At 45.1% G+C, this 16,206-nt stretch overlaps 1 protein-coding gene across 1 annotated transcript in view; it reads left to right on the top strand.

Moving 5' to 3' along the window:
* SLCO3A1 (solute carrier organic anion transporter family member 3A1) overlaps window positions 1-14,975 on the top strand; it is a 113,184-nt gene extending 98,209 nt beyond the window's left edge. The window contains exons 8-10 of the mRNA XM_028706137.2: window positions 3,694-3,869; window positions 5,950-6,014; window positions 7,110-14,975. Of these exons, the coding sequence (XP_028561970.1) occupies window positions 3,694-3,869; window positions 5,950-6,014; window positions 7,110-7,489 (621 nt within the window). The 3' untranslated portion in view covers window positions 7,490-14,975. The remainder of the gene's footprint in view (window positions 1-3,693; window positions 3,870-5,949; window positions 6,015-7,109) is intronic.
* Window positions 14,976-16,206: the final 1,231 nt, after the last annotated feature.

Below are 16,206 nucleotides of genomic sequence, written 5' to 3'. Positions count from 1 at the left end.
TGAGGGCAGATGGGAACCTTTCCACTTGGACAGAGGGATAGCTGGAGGGGCACACTGGGTGCTACACCGCAGGGGCCACCCCCATGGGTGGCTCGCCCTGCCTCCAGGTGCCCAAGCTGCTAGCTATGCCCCTGTACTTGGGACCCCCAAAGCTCTGCTGTGTGTACTGCTACGACCTGTCAGACAAGGGTTTTGATTAGCAAAAGATGCGCCAGTTCTCTTAAGGCAGCCTTCCCTAACCTGGTGGCCTCAATTCTTATTTTTATTAGCAGTTGTGGTAGTATTTATATGCCGACCCTCCAGCAAATTAAAACATCGAGCACAGTAAAACACCCAACATTTAAAACTTCCCTATACAGGGCTCCCTTCAGGTGTCTTCTAAAGGTAATATGGTTACTCATCTCTGGTGAACTGGGTTCGATTCCCTGCTCCTCCACATGCAGCTGCTGGGTGACCTTGGGCTAGTCACACTTCTCTGAAGTCTCTCAGCCCCACCCACCCCACAGGGTGTCTGTTGTGGAGAAGGAAGGGAAAGGAGATTGTGAGCCGCTTTGAGACTCCTTAGGGTAGTGATAAAGCGGGATATCAGATCTAAACTCCTTATATAGTTACTCATCTCCTTGACCTCTGATGGGAGGGCGTTCCACAGGGTGGGTGCTACTACCGAGAAGGCCCTCTGCCTGGTTCCCTGTAAACTCACTTCTCACAGTGAGGGAACCACCAGAGGGTAGCAACACGAGAACAGGCCTTCTTTGTGGTGGCTCCTCATGTGTAGAATGCTCTCCCTAGGGAGGCTGGCTTGGTGCCTTCATTACACGTCTTTAGTCACCAGGCAAAAACATTTCTCTTCTCCCAGGCCTTTGGCTAATTATGCCCTCTATGGCCTTTTAAACTGTGGGGGGAGGTTATTTATTTTATTTTTGTTGCTAGGATATGAATTTTTCTGTTTTAATACTGTACACTTCCCTGTGATCCTCGGAAATTTAATAAATAATAAGAATGGGGGCGGGGGCTGAAGAACATGAGCAGGGGACCAGGAGTGAGATCCGTGTGCAACATAAGCCCTTCGTGATAGTTGCAACTGCCTGGGAGATCAAAGGGAATACAGCCACTTTCTTCCCTTTCTGATTGCACGTTGATAAAGCTTATCTCGCCTGTCTCTGGCTTTCAGCCCCTGAACAAATCCCCTGTAAACCTGAAGCTGTCTGTTCTCCTTCTAAGGTGTGTGTGTGAGTGAGTGAGAGAGAGAGAGAGACAGACAGACAGACAGACAGACAGACAGACAGAGGGAAGCACCTCTGTTATTATCCCTACTGCTGCTGATTCCTGACTTTCTGCAAGAGACAGAGTTAACATCACAAACCAGTATCTTTTGCCTCTTCATTGTTCTGAGGTTCTGAAATGAGGCTGCAAAGGGCTGGGCAAATTTACTCTTTTTAATGCACTCTGGCATAATTAGAAGCAGTGGGTGAAAAGTGGGGGGGGGGGAGTAAATCAGAAAGTAATTAGAAGCTTTAATTTGAAAATGGTTTAGCCTAATGCAGGGACACAGCGTCTTCCTTTTATCCCTGTATTCACGAGGGGTCTCAACCCATAGTAATTTTCTTTTCTTTTTTTAATGGTAATTTTCTCACAGTTGTGCTTATTTGAAAGACTTGAAAGAGCCAAAGGGAGAACCACAAAGGGGAAAGGAATGGCACACCACTAGAGCAAAGATGGCCGTATTCTGTCCCCTGGCTCTCTTCAGACTGGCAGATGCAGGAGGGGTGTGTGTGTGTGTGTGTGTGTGTGTACCTCCCATTTTCCTGCCTCTTGTCTGACTTTTATGGACAATATTACAGTGGCAGAGTTGACACTCAGGCCCACTGTGATCCTCGCAGGAGTGCAGAGCACAATCCTGAGTGCAGAATCTCTTTATGGACACAGTCGCAGAATTTTGCTTTTTAATAATGATATCGAAACCCAAGACCATAGTGCAAAAGGTTGAAAAAGGAATAATTCAGTTATCCAACCCCAAGCCATCTGAAGGAAGCTCTGTACAGAGTGTTTTTTTTAATGTTTAATATAGGGCTGCTATACATCTGAGTTTTCCTGGACATATCAGGGATTTGTGAAATTGAGTCTGGGTGGAATTTCCAAAAATTGTGATGTATGGCAATGATCTTTTCGGGGAGATTTTTCAAAAAAAAGCTCAACAACCAAAAAGACCTCATGGTATGGCAATCCTAGTTGTTGCTGTTTTTCCCCCAAAAAAATAATGATTTTCCAAAAATTTTAAAACAAACAAACAAACAAACAAACAAACAAACATAAATCTTAACTGTAGTTAATCCAATCTTCATAACATTGTTAGGTGACTTCCTCTAATCCCCCGGCTGAATTTCAATGTATATCACTGTAACAGTTTTCCAAAACCAAATTTCTCATAAAATTAACTTAATCACTTAACATCATTCTTTCTTTTCATTTTAACTTTTTATTCTCTAACACCACCTATTTAAATCCTAAGGCTATCTGATATTTGCAAGTTATTAAGTTACCTTAGCATATTTAACTAAATAGTCTTTAAATTTCATCCATTCCTTCTGGTACTCCTCCTCCTTCTGATCGCGGACTCTTCCAGTCAGGTCGGCTAGCTCCAAAAAGTCCATCGTCTTCATCTGCCATTCCTCCACTGTTGGGACTTCTTGTGTTTTCCATGGCAATCCTAGTTTAATGTTCTATTGTGTTTTTATATATGTTGGAGCTGGGTTGTAACTGGAGCAACCCAGTCAAACGGATGGGATACAAATAGTAAATTTGTTGTTGTTGTTGTTAAATATGACATCCCTATTTTCATTGAAGAAATGATGAAGGGTATGCGATGGTGTGTTGACAGTGCCTCTCAGAAGCCAGAGCATAGTTAAATACAGTTTGCAAGCAGGCTACAGGTTGCCTCTTGCCTTTCCATGGCTCCCAAACTAGAATGAGTGGCATGCCCACACCCTGTAGCAGAAATGACCGCTCCCCGCATAAAACGGGGGGGGGGACCTTTGCGTGGACACACGCAGCCCCTGGATCTGGAGCGGCTCCATCAACACAGGCTTGGCTTCGCCTTCCCCCAGGTTGGATACCTGGAGGTCTCCGCCTACCTCAGTCAGTTGTCCAATCCCGCCTGGGGGAAGCATTGCCTAGGAGACCAGGCCAGGTAGGGGAGGGACTACCTGCCCACACAATAGAGGGAGGATCTTACCTGGGAATCCTCACTTGGCACCAGGGCGGAATCCTTTAGTCTATCTTCCTCTTTGCAGCAGCGATACAAAGGGGTTTCTAAGGGGAGGCTTTGACCGTACGCCGAGAGGTCGTCATTGCTCTCCCCTGTGGCGGCGGCATAACGGGGGCAGCTATCTCTGCTTGAACATATGTTCTCCAGAGCCGGCCCATCCCCCCACACACACTGGATAACCCTGATGTTCCCTAGGTCCCCAGCTGGGGACTGGGGAGGGATAACGCCCAATGCCTGAGCCAAAGTCTACCCATATCTGAAATATAATAAAGTTGTGGCCATTTTAATCCCATAGCACATTGTCTTGAGTCATTATTCCACATGACGGGGGGGCGGCACCCGGGATCTGGGGGACTCCGCCTGTCCGCACAAACCCGCTGCTTTGTGTTTTGCCAGCTGAGCCTCCTTAGCCGGGCTTTCTCTTCCAGAACCTCACGGGTTGCACGTGCCTCGGTCTGGTCCCTGCGGAGAATGCCACGGTCGTTCCTGGGAAGTGCCCAACCCCAGGATGCCAAGAAGCCTTTCTGACATTCCTCTGTGTGATATGTGTCTGCAGCATGATCGGAGCCATGGCCCAGACGCCCTCCGTCATCATCCTCATCAGGTGAGAGCCTTCGAGCGTTTGGGGACTGTGGTGACAGAAAAGGGGGCCGCTGGAGCTGAAGCAGAGCTGGATCTGAAAGTGTGGCCAGCTGAAGGCCGCATCCGTACCATACATTTAAAGAGCTGTGGTGCTTTAAACAGCCATGACTTCCCCCTAAGAATCATGGGAGCTGTAGTTTGCTACGCGTGCTGAGGGTTGTTAGGAGACCCTTATTCCCCTCAGAGAGCTACAATTCCCAGAGTTCACTGTGAAGAGGGATTGATAATTAAACCATTCAGGGAATTATACCTCTGTGAGGGGGATAAAGGTAGAGGGACCCCTGACCATTAGGTCCAGTCACAGACTACTCTGTAGTTGCAGCGCTCATCTCACTTTATTGGCCGAGGGAGCCGGCGTACAGCTTCCGGGTCATGTGCCCAGCATGACAAAGCCGCTTCTGGTGAACCAGAGCAGCGCACGTCATTTACCTATTTATCTACTTGCACTTTGACATGCTTTTGAACTGCTAGGTTGGCAGGAGCTGGGACCGAGCAACAGGAGCTCACTCTGTCATGGGGATTCGAACCGCCGACCTTCTGATCGGCAAGCCCTAGGCTCTGTGGTTTAACCCACAGTGCCACCCGCGTCCCTGTGAGGGGAATAGGGGCGTCCTAACAACTCTCATGAGCCTTAACAGAACCCAGCATCCAGAATTCTTAAGAATTAAGCCACGACTGACTGAGGATGAGGATGAGATGGATGGATAGTGTTCTCGAAGCTACAAACATGAGCCTGACCAAACTGCGGGAGGCGGTGGAAGACAGGAGTGCCTGGCGTGCTCTGGTCCATGGGGTCACGAAGAGTCGGACACGACTAAACGACTAAACAACAACAACAACAACAGACTGAGGTGTTATGATAGCACTTCAAATGCCGGGGCCTTGGTTATATCTGGATATCCTACTCCCCAGTTTGAAGCTGCGTCAAAACTTAGCATCCCTTTCATGGCTCACAGCGGAGACTATTCCGCTGGGGAAACTGGTGCACAGCCCTCCCAAGGAGAATGCCAATAATTTTTTTTTAAGCCCTCAAATCTCAAAGCCACACACTCTTTCCTGTGTCTGTTCTCAGCGCATTTTATACTTCTGTTTGATGTTAGAGAAAGCTCTGCAAACATCTCTGTCAATCTACCATTCTCTGGCCAATCAGCTGTCTGCACCACTCAGCCAATCCCAATCTAAACATGTAACTATGGGAAAGAGGCTCCTCATCAAAGCGGAAAGCTAGGTGACTGATGAGGCCGCCAGAAACTCAGCTCCTGTAGGAAGGCAATTATTCTTACCCTTGTCATGAGACCTGTCCAGCACAGCTGCTATAGCAGATACGAGAAGAGCCAGGACTGCTTCATAAACAGCCCAGGATGCTGGAAGAGGTGGACTTCTGACCTGATTCATCAAACTCGTCTTAAGTTTTTATGTTCACACTTTTGACCCAAGGCCAATAGATTATTATTTTTTATCGCCTCTCCCTGCACATTCACACTGCCTGCCCTCCTTGCGAAGTTCTAACTTTTTTTAAAAAAAGATTCTCCTTCTTCCTTTCAAAAATTCAGTACCTACAGGTGCTGGGAGCAGGTTGGGGAGGGGGCTACAGAAAACAGGATGGCCCTTTTTGCGGCCTTTCTGGAGGCTTCCGACTCTGACCACTGTTGGAAGCAAGTCACTGGACTAGAGGGTCCAATCTAAAGGTTTCCTGTCATATCCAGCATATAAAAAATGGGAATTCCTTACGTGATGGTTCACAAGGGGTTGTGATTTCCAGGCGGTGGATGGGAAAGTCCATAACACTGCTAGATTTCTTAACTTACCAGGCAGCTGCAACTTTTTTCTAATCTCAAGGCACCTAGAAGTGGAGTGGTAGGGAAGGGAGCACATTAATGATTTAATTTCTGAAGGTGGGACCATCTTGGTTGACGGAAAAATATAACTGAGGTAATGGTGTGCATGTATATTAATTAAAGCCTGGAGAAAGTAACCATTTTTATACACACAAACATATTGTATATACCTATATCTTGTTTGCTTGAATTTCTCCTGTACAGAACAGTGAGCCCAGAGCTGAAGTCTTACGCTTTGGGAGTTCTCTTCCTTCTCCTCCGATTGTTGGGTAAGTAAAACTTAAGCTTTCTTTTCATCTTTTCTCTTGCTGCTCTGCTGCTGTAGGCAATGGCTTCAGCAAGAGCAAAGACTAGATCAGGCCAGCACCATGGAGAGCTCAAGGGGGAGACTCCATAAGAACAGAGCTCAGATGTTGCTTCAGTGAGGACTGGAACATCTTGCAGAGGAGGAGCCAAAAGTTGCTGGTCTTTCAGCAGAACTGATAGAAAGATCTGGACATTCCATTTCCCTCCTGTGTAGCTTGATGGAATGGGCTGCTGTAGATGACAGTTGAGAGAGCCCTTTTAGCAGAGCTGATGAAGATGCTAAGGATGTTCTAGGGACCCCAGCAGATATAATGATATCTCTTCTGAGATGCTGCTTTGTGGTTTTCCATAGGCATCTGGTTGGCCACTGTGAGAACAAGATGATGGAGTGTTGGATTCTGCATGGCTTTTGTTGCTTTCTTTTCTTATATATAAATTTTGTTAATTTAGTTTTCAAATGTTTACATACTTTACCATCAACAGTATGTTTAATTTATCCATTGACTTCCAATCCCCCCCCATTATGTTCTATGTTTATCCTTTAATGCTACATATTGTAACTTATTACATTCCATATATACATCCTAAATTATTAGCCTTGATGTCTTTCTACTGTTCTACTGTTGCTCATATTTCAAATCTTTCTCATGTTTTCAAACAATTATAATAGTTCTTTAGATATTCTACAAAGGGTTTCCAATCCTCATAGAATGTTTCATCATTTTGTTCTCTAATTTTTGCTCTTAGCTTGGCCAGTTCCGCATACTCCATCATTTTAATAAGCCATTCTTCCTTCGTTGGAACCTCATCCTTTTTCCATTTTTGAGCATACAATGTTTGTTGCATGCATAAATAAATTAACCAACTTTTTCAGTATATTTGTTTCTATCACCCTAAGAGAGAAGCTTCAGGTTTCTTGGGAACATCATCTTAAACATCTTCTTTATCTCATTATAAATGATTTCCCAATAGTCCTTCACTTTTTTGCAAGTCCACCACACATGGAAAAAAATATCCCTTCTGTCATTTTCTCACGTTCTTATCTTCTGCTTTCACAGGTTTTATCCCACCTCCCCTGATCTTTGGAGCGGGGATTGATTCCACCTGCCTGTTCTGGAGCACGTTCTGTGGAGAGCAAGGAGCATGTGCTCTGTATGACAACGTTGTCTACAGGTACCTGTACGTGAGCATCGCAATAACCCTGAAATCGTTGGCGTTCATCCTGTACACCACCACTTGGCAGTGCTTAAGGAAGAACTATAAGAAATATATCAAAAACCATGAAGGTGGACTAAGCACTACTGAGTTCTTTGCCTCCACTTTGACCCTGGACAACCTAGGCCGGGACCCCATTGGCCAGAACCCACCACATAGGACAAAATTTATCTATAACCTTGAAGACCATGAGTGGTGTGAGAACATGGAGTCTGTTTTATAGTGATTATGAGGGTGGATTGCTAACCCAAAGTTCCTTTTTAAAGTTAAAAAAAAAAGATAGATAAGATATATGGGAAGAAATGTAATATAATATACAAGGATCTTTTGCAAAATGGCAGCCGCCACTATATCTCAAAATCTACTGTGATGTTCCAGAACACTCTCATACATAGTTAGACGGACAGAGGAGGAAACTCTGTCCTTTTCTGAGAAGCAGGGCTAGACAAGATTCAAGAGAACAGGAACATTCTTAAAATTTGGCATCAGAAATGGAGGTGTGGCGCTGTACCAAACATGTTGGCTGGTGGTGATATTATGGATGGGCAAAGCTCATAACATTTTGGGATCCAGAGTTTCAGTAGAGAGCTGTCTGCCTTTTGGCATAAAGACAAAGAGAAAGTAAGAAGGAAAGAACGGAAGAAAGAAAAGCCTTTTTTCCAGAATAAGCGCCATTTGAATCTCAAGTACCGCTGGGGGTAACCTTTGCAATAAGAGCTAAGAGGATGCAAACTTGGCTGCTGTTTAGTCCCAGCATTCTCCTCTTACCGTCTCTGTCTTTGTCAACAAAGAGGGAGCCACATCGGAGTTCCTCAGCTGATCCAACTTCACCATCATGAAAACCACGATCCCAGAAGACATATCTAGGCAGCTGTTGAAATGCCCCAAGCCAGCCCGTGACGCATCACCACTCAAAACGCACCAGCATCATTCAGTTGACATCTCTCTTTCCATTTTGGTATTGGGGGGGGGGGGTAGGGTTTGAACCTGGCTGTGCCAGAATAAGGTGGGAAGGGGGGCGTCAGATGATCCATGCCGAATGTGCTGTAAGCTGGCCATTTTCCAACCTGGGATCCCTCCAGATGCGTTGCACTACGACTCCCATCCGTCCCAGGAAGCAACAGCTTGGGCTGATGGGAATTCCAGTGCTAATACATCCGGAGGGCACCCATCTGAGGAAGGCTGCTGGAACTTTTTTTAAAAGTACATACAGATGAAGAAGACGTTTAAGGGTGAAGAGAGATGTTACAGTTTAAAAGTGGCAGAGGTGACATGCTTGCCCTTCCTGTATACCACGGTGCATTTTTGTATTTTGTCATAAGCTCTGAGGGGGAAAAACATATTTTCAGTGCAATTTGGGTTGAGCCAGGTGGAAAGTCAGAACGTGGTTGGACTGGGCTTGGTTGAGGGTAGCGCCTCTCCCCACTGCAAATGTTCATCCATTTGTACAAGATTTGTGATTTTTGTTTTTTTGGTAGGGGTATGGTGAATGAATATATATATATATACACAGTGGTACCTCTGGTTACGAACTTAATTCATTCCAGAGGTCCATTCTTAACCTGAAACCGTTCTTAACCTGAGATACCACTTTAGCTAATGGGGCCTGCCGTGCCGCCGGCGCACGATTTCTGTTCTCATCCTGAGGCAAAGTTCTTAACCCGAGGTACTACTTCCGGGTTAGCGGAGTCTGTAACCCAAAGTGTTTGTAACCCAAAGTGTTTGTAACCCGAGGTGCCACTGTATAGTGAGAATATATATATATGGGTGGTGGGTTTGTTTGTTTGTTTGTTTGTTTGTTTGTTTGTTTGTTTGTTTGTTTGCTTATTTTTAAATACAAATCCTGATACTCAAGGGCAAATTACTCACCTCCATATGGGAAGCATTTATCACTTAGGGCCAAGGGGAAATGCCTGCCATTTTGGCCCCTCTCTTCATTTGTGATGAAATGGTGTAGGAAGTGAGCAATGAAATCAAACTGTTTCAGGGACACCTTCCTTTTGCTACATTTATCTTGCCTGTCTCTTAAACCTGTAAAAACCTCTCTTTCTCTGCGGTGACAAGCAAGGCCGGAAGGGAGGGAGGGAGACTGATGGCTACCAGCCACCATGATTTTATCCCAGAATGCCTGCTGCAGCATTGGGAAATTTTGGCAAACAACTGGCTTTCACCTGTGGGAATTCTCTTGGTTCAGCCCACTCCCTAAGGTGACACTGTTTCTCTGCACATGTGCAGCTCAAAGGTCAACCACCCTTTTTCTACCTATGGTACGTTTCCCCAAACTAGCTGGCTGGGGCTGATGGGAGTTGCAGTTCAAAAACATCTGCAGGCCAGTAGCTTGGGGAAAACTATAGTGCCTCTCTCACCAATGCAGAACAGCCGTTCCTTGGTCACTGCTAGGTGACCTGTTTTTATTGAGCATTCATCCTGATTTGTTTGTCGGGTGATTAGATTATGTTGGCTATTTAATGAGCATTCATTCTGATCTGCTCGGAGGGAGGTGGCCTTGCCTCAAAGTAAGTATTAGCCCACACTTTCCAGTGCATTTCTCTCCCCTTCCCCCCCCCCACACTTTTTCCATTGCAAAAGGGCTGATTTGGGGAGAGAGGGAACAGATCGTTGTGCAAAAGTGACCTGAATTTTCCGGCCTGTAATTAAATATCACCCGCAAATACAGTGGCAGCCCAGGAGTGCACCAAAATCACACTGCAAGGAAGAGAACCGTTGCGAATGCCCCCAGGATGTGATGTGCATCTCTTTGCTCTACTTGCACTAAACTTGCCGTTGCACACACATCACACACTTCTATGCATTTTAGGCCTATGTTAAATTTCTTGCTTATTCCAAAAGCAGAAGTGTGTGTTTGTGTGTTTTTAAACAACAACCATCCCCTGCTCCTTCTTTTTTAAACTCTCTATGAATATTTTCCAATACATTTTCGTCTTCCTCATTTCTGGATGCTCCATGACTCTTAACTGCAACAGAGAATTTCCCAGTGTAGATCCATATCTGTACCGGAAGTAAAGAAAGGAAGGATCACAAAAGATTGTTTTGGGACCAGAGTAGTTTAACCCTTGGCCGGGGGGGGGTGGTAATCTCCCCCCTCAAGTGAAGTTATCATGGGTGGGGTCCCATCACCAATTTTGACAGTAGCACATAGAGAGAAAATTAAAGGAGGCGAATTACCCTCTGATGATCAGATCAATCTTTTGATGAGCAAGATGGGGGCCAATAACACCCACAAGTCATCAGAGGACAGGGGGCTGTGCAACTGTGTGAGAGGAAGAATGTGGGCTGGCCACAGCCAGTTTTGGCCACAGTCACCACTGGCATGAGGTCCTCAGAGGGGTGGCCAAACATGAATGTGACTCTACACAACAGCCACTCCTGGTGTAGAAATACAGCAGAGGCTAAAACAGGTGCAGGGTCCATTATTATTATTATTATTAGTCATTGTTTTTCTCTTCTTCAGTACTTGTAAATCCAAATTGATTAAAACTAATATATTTAATACAGTCCCAGCAAGCTCAGCCGGAGTCAGCGATGATGGGAGTTGTAGTTCAGTAACATCTTCAGGGCCAAAGTTTCCCCACACCTGTTATCCAACAGCAAACCTGGCCTTGCCATGTATTGCACGTTCAACAAGGAGTCACAACCAGTCCAGGTTCTCTGATCCGTCCACATGATACATTCTTTTGGTTTCATTCACACTTCAGACACCTACCAAAAAGGAGTATAACAGCCTAACTGTGCCCCTTACGCTTTGCCATTTCATACCCCAGGTATTCGCAGGGGACCAGTTTTTCACCCAGCACGCAACTCTGCCATTGCATTTCACTTGAGGGTTCCACTAAAAGGACATTGCAGTCAGATCCCAATAAAATTGACTTGCGGGAAGGTTGGGAGTTAGTTCAATAATTCGAATCCATTCCCTACCCTGCAGGCTAAAGAGATATAGCCTTTCTCCTACTTAAGGTCTCTTCTGCCATGCTTCATCCTTGATCTGTTGAAAATGTAGGTCCAATGGGGGAGCTTCGGCACTAATTTGAACGTTAACTTAATTTTGCCTACTGCCATATACGGGGAAACAAGAAACGTGGGTCATCGTCACCTGCAAAAGGTTGGCTTGAACTGCAGAATGTGGCTTTTCTTAGCATAGTCTTCATCAACCTGGTGCCCTCCAGATGTGCTGGACTACTGCCTGGCTATGCTGGCTTGAAGTTCTAGTCCAAAAAATCAGGGGAGGGGCACCAGGTTGGAGAAAGCTGCCTTTGTGAATAGTGCCAGCACCCCATCTCTGGGATCCTGGATTTGGTTGTTCTGGAATTTCCGGACAACTGGGTTTTCCTTGTTTGGACCATGGAGAAATATGGAGAACACAAATGAGGTTGGAAAGTCCCTTTCCCAGAAAAGTGAAACAGAAGCAGAGCCCTGAAATCTGACCTGCTGCTTCCCCCAAGAGGGCTACAAACGTGATCTTGTGTCTTCCTGAGATATTTGTGAGCAATTCTTCCACTTGGACCACCTCTTGGCTGGTCCTCTGTTTAAAATGTATTCATCCCTTTGGTGTGTTCCTCCAAGTTGCTCAAGGCAACATTCATGGAGTACTCCTACCCAAATATCACCACGAGCCAAGGCAGGGTGAGATCCAGGGACTTGCACTAGAATTTGAACCCAGATCTCCCCACTCCCAGCCCAGCACTATTTACTTAGGACTGCAGCCTAACCTAGGGACAATATTGGCAAGTTCTCTCTCTCTGCATGGTGGCAGTCAGACAGTTTTATTAGTTGAAGATCAAAGGTTATTGCAAAGATGGTGAAGCTTTGGGGGAATGCTAAAAACACACCTCTTCAACCTGGTCTTTGCCACCTGAGATGTGTGTTTTCAGAGCCCACCCTATTTCCAAAACAAGACAGAAGTAAGCGATAAAAGGATTCCCAGAATGAAAATTAGCAACAGTTTGTACATACTTTGTTTTAGCATTTTATGAGCTGCCAGGTAAAGCAGGGATATCCTATACAAAATGATACATCTGTTGGAGTCTCACCGCAATAGGAAAGATCTTATCTGCTTTCATTCCTATCCAGCATCTCTTTCAAAATTCTGTGGAAAATGTTCAGGCTGCTTTATGGACCAAGGTTGTCCATAGCACCATGCAATGTATACCAATTTTTGCTGTTGTTTGTTGTGATGTTGTTTATAATGGAAAGACGAAAAGCATATATACCCATTTCCAGCCATGTCTTGTGCAGGAAAAAGAAAAATCCATGCCTCTTGAGTGCCGTTACGAAACGGCCGTAAGCAATAAGAAAAGTATCAGGTATAGCCAGCAAAGCTAGAGCAAATAATTTACTAAGAACAGGTTTGATTGTAACAATTTTTTCCCATCTGAAAGAGAGGAAATAATCATTTGCAAAGAGTTTCCTCAAAACTTCTCATCACATTGTTTGGTGCCATGCAGATATTTCATGAGGACTAGCGTGTTGAAAAAAATGTAGGAGCCAGTCCTGGGGGCAGTCACTGGCTCCTTGGTGCATGCAGCAGGGGAAACGCACAACGTGCGGTTATGGGCCCAGAATCCAGCTTTCATCAGACGAAGAGCGAGTTTCTAGTCCACATGGGACATGAGTGGGGAATGCTGACAGCAATCTCTGAAGTGGACAAGGTGACTGACCCAAAGTTCCTAGCTTCAGGGATAGTAGGGTAGCTTATGTGTTGTCAGAGGACAATCCTCCATTTGAAGGTGTCTTCCATTTGAAGGGCTGTCCAGTCTAAGTGTGGTTTAAAGACAAACAAGTGTAAGAAGGAGAGAGAGAGGCCTTGACGTTGCCCATTGGTGATTAGGAGCACCTACATCCGACCAAGCAGGTACATATGGGTCACCTATCACAGTTTTGTTCCCCTCCAGGATGAAATGTATTGTACTTCAAATGATAGTGAATAATCGTAAATTAGCATCTGTGCATAAGAATTAGCCCATGCAAAGTCGATGCAATCCGTTTCCTCTTTATTTTTTGGGAGGGGGGTTTGCAGAAGTGGCCACCCAGCTCAAGAGCCAACAGAACTCCTTGCCTTCCCCACTTCCAAGCCAACCCGAATTATGAAAAATAGGGGGAATGGCAGAAGATGACAGAAAAAAATACTAGGCGCTGTGCAAATTTGCATCATTTATGCAGTTTGCAGAATTGGGGGTTTGGTCAGCACCGAATCTGCATTTCCTTGGTGCACAAGTTCAGCTTTAAAAGAATCTGCAGCAGGGTCCATGCAGCCACGATTACACCCCGTCTCATTCTTGAGGGGCACTTAAGAGAGGTGAGCCATTTGGAATTTGGCGCTTCAAGACTCTCGAATCCTGGCATTGGGGCCTCTCTCAAAAAGCAAAGGCAGGCAGAATCCTTATAAATCCCAGGTTCTTTGGGGGGGGGGGACATGGGTCTGAAAACGACCTGATCCATCCTGAATCCAAGCAGGAAAACAAATAATATCTTGCTTCCAGAAGAGTAACATACGGTACCAGTTGCAGTTAATACCAGGTTTAAGGAGATCACAAGTGAGGAGGGGGCTGTTGTGTCTGTGGCCTCCTTGTGGGTTTTCCTCCCGAGTTGTGCACTGTGAGAACAGGATGCTGAACTAGATTAGGCCATTGGCCTAATCCAGCAAGAGGGGTCTTCTTAGACTCCCAGGGTGGGGGGGGGGGGAGAGGCAGATTTAGTACATAGAAAACTGCCTTATCCTGAGCCAGACCATTGGTCCACCCCAGCTCAGGATTTGAGTACCGTTTTCTGGGAATCACAAGTGTGGAGAGGGCTTCCCTTGAGCACCTGGCTATCCACAGGGAGATCAGGGTGCTAGACTAGGTGGGCCTTTGACCTGATTCAACGGGTGACGAGTCAATGCAAGTTGTGGCAATTCCTTTGGCAATGGAATGGTGGGTAGTGGATGGCAGAGCCCCTTTTTATCCAGAATCCACATAGAATTGTACAGTTGGAAAGGGCCCTGAGCACCATCCAGTCCAACTCCCTGCAGTGCAGGAAAACGCAGCTGTCCCGTTCGGGGATCGAACTTGCAACCCTGGCATTTATCAGCACCACGCTCTAACCAGCGGACCTATAAATCACATGTAAAGGCACTTCCAAATGCAGTGATTCCTCCTGCCCACCTCGCTGCCCACCCGCCCAAGACTAGCTAAGCATTAATACCCAGCCGCCTTCTTCAGCGTTTCCTTTCTGGGGCCTAAAACTGATTCCTTTTGACGCTTAGTTGCCCCTGTTCCCCATTTCAGTTGGACAGCATGCTGATGCTTTTGGATCGATCATGCCCCCAAAGGAGGGTTTGTTCCAAAGATACTAATGATAATCTTTTTTGTGAGGTTTCTTTTCTTGTTGTTGCCTTGGCTGGTTTATCATTTGGGTGGGTGGGGGAGTTCTAGCAGGACTTCAGAAATTTAATATGTTAATCCTTTTTTTTCTTTTTTCTTTTTTTGGAGGGGAAAGAGATTTATTTAAAAAAACGAGAAAGATCTCGCTGTACGTCTGATCGAAAGGGAGAAAAATGGGAAAGAGAAGCGTCGTGCTCAGTATATTTTGAGTACCGCATTCTGTATTTTTGCAAGCTTATATTTTCCAGATGAGTTTAGAAATATGTGATGATGTGAAATAACGTACTGTAAGTTTGCTGTAAATGATATTAAAAGCACTATTTTCATTCATCACTGGTGTCCTCGGGTGAGCTATTCTTTATTTGCATTTTTTATTAATGTTCAACATTAGCATAACAGTTATAATCAAAAGAAATAAACAAGGGAAAAGACAATAGAAATTACAAGTGTGCAAAAACACAAGGATTACTTTTGAGAGCCAGAACAAAATGGAAAGCAAAACCTTCTGGGCAAAAGAAGAAAGTGGTAGGACAGGATTCGTGAAGATATAAAAACTAAATATAGTTTTACCAAAAGGAAAGATGGTCATTTGGTGGATGTCTTGTACGTTCAGGTTGGGTTTGAAATTTTAGAAAAAGCCCTCAAGGTTCCTCAGATTAATCCTTTTTTATTGTTCCTTTGCTAAGCTTTTGGGGGGGCATGTGAGGGGGCGAGTCAATTTCTCTTGCACATAGGAGCCAACTCCTAGGGGCTGAGGGGTCTCCAGCCCCCCCTAAAATATTTGGTGGGCATTACCATTCAAGTGGGGGGGTGTCATGTAATTGATTATGTGGGGCGGGGCTTAACCCCCCTCCCAAAATATTTTATTCAAGTTGGCACTCCTGCTCTTGCAGATCCGATTTCCAAATTTTGCACCACTCACAATGCACAATTTCTGTTTTGGCCATTGCTAAAAGAAACAAGACCAAGTTTTTATGGGTGACCTGATTCATATCTTCAGGAAACATAGAAAGCAAAGTGAGGCTATGAAATAAGCTGACAGACAAGAAAGCTGGATGAGCAAGTGGCCATATCTGTACACTGGTCACTTGATGTTTACAACATCAAACGACAACTGCACATATCTACCCTCATGATCATTTAAATGAATTTTTGCTCTTAGTGGATTGTATGGCAAAAGTTGGTTTTGTATCTAACATGAAATTGTATTCTGAAATACAGCTGAAAGTCAGTAACATAGAAGGACATTAATAATAGAACCAGATTATAGAATAAGGAAAGAAGAATTGATCAAACCAATCATAGTTGTTGTGTGAGATAGTTGGAGAAAAATTGCCTAAGCCACTGCTGTGCCTTCCAAACTTTGTTGGGCTCCAGCACTCATCATCCCTGAGCGCTGACTGTGTTGGCTGGGGCTGATGGGAATTGTAGTCCAAAATACCTAGAGCATCACATGGGCTATCCTTACCCTAAGGAGATAATCACTAACTGCTGAAAGGGTTGCAATCCTGTTCCAACTTACTTGGAAGTAAGTTCCACTGAATTCAAGGGGACTTTTGAG

Source organism: Podarcis muralis, chromosome 14 (genome assembly GCF_964188315.1).
Source record: "Podarcis muralis chromosome 14, rPodMur119.hap1.1, whole genome shotgun sequence".
NCBI lineage: Eukaryota > Metazoa > Chordata > Lepidosauria > Squamata > Lacertidae > Podarcis > Podarcis muralis.
The sequence above is the reverse complement of the archived record's forward strand: the minus strand, read 5'-3'. Positions and strand labels throughout refer to the sequence as shown.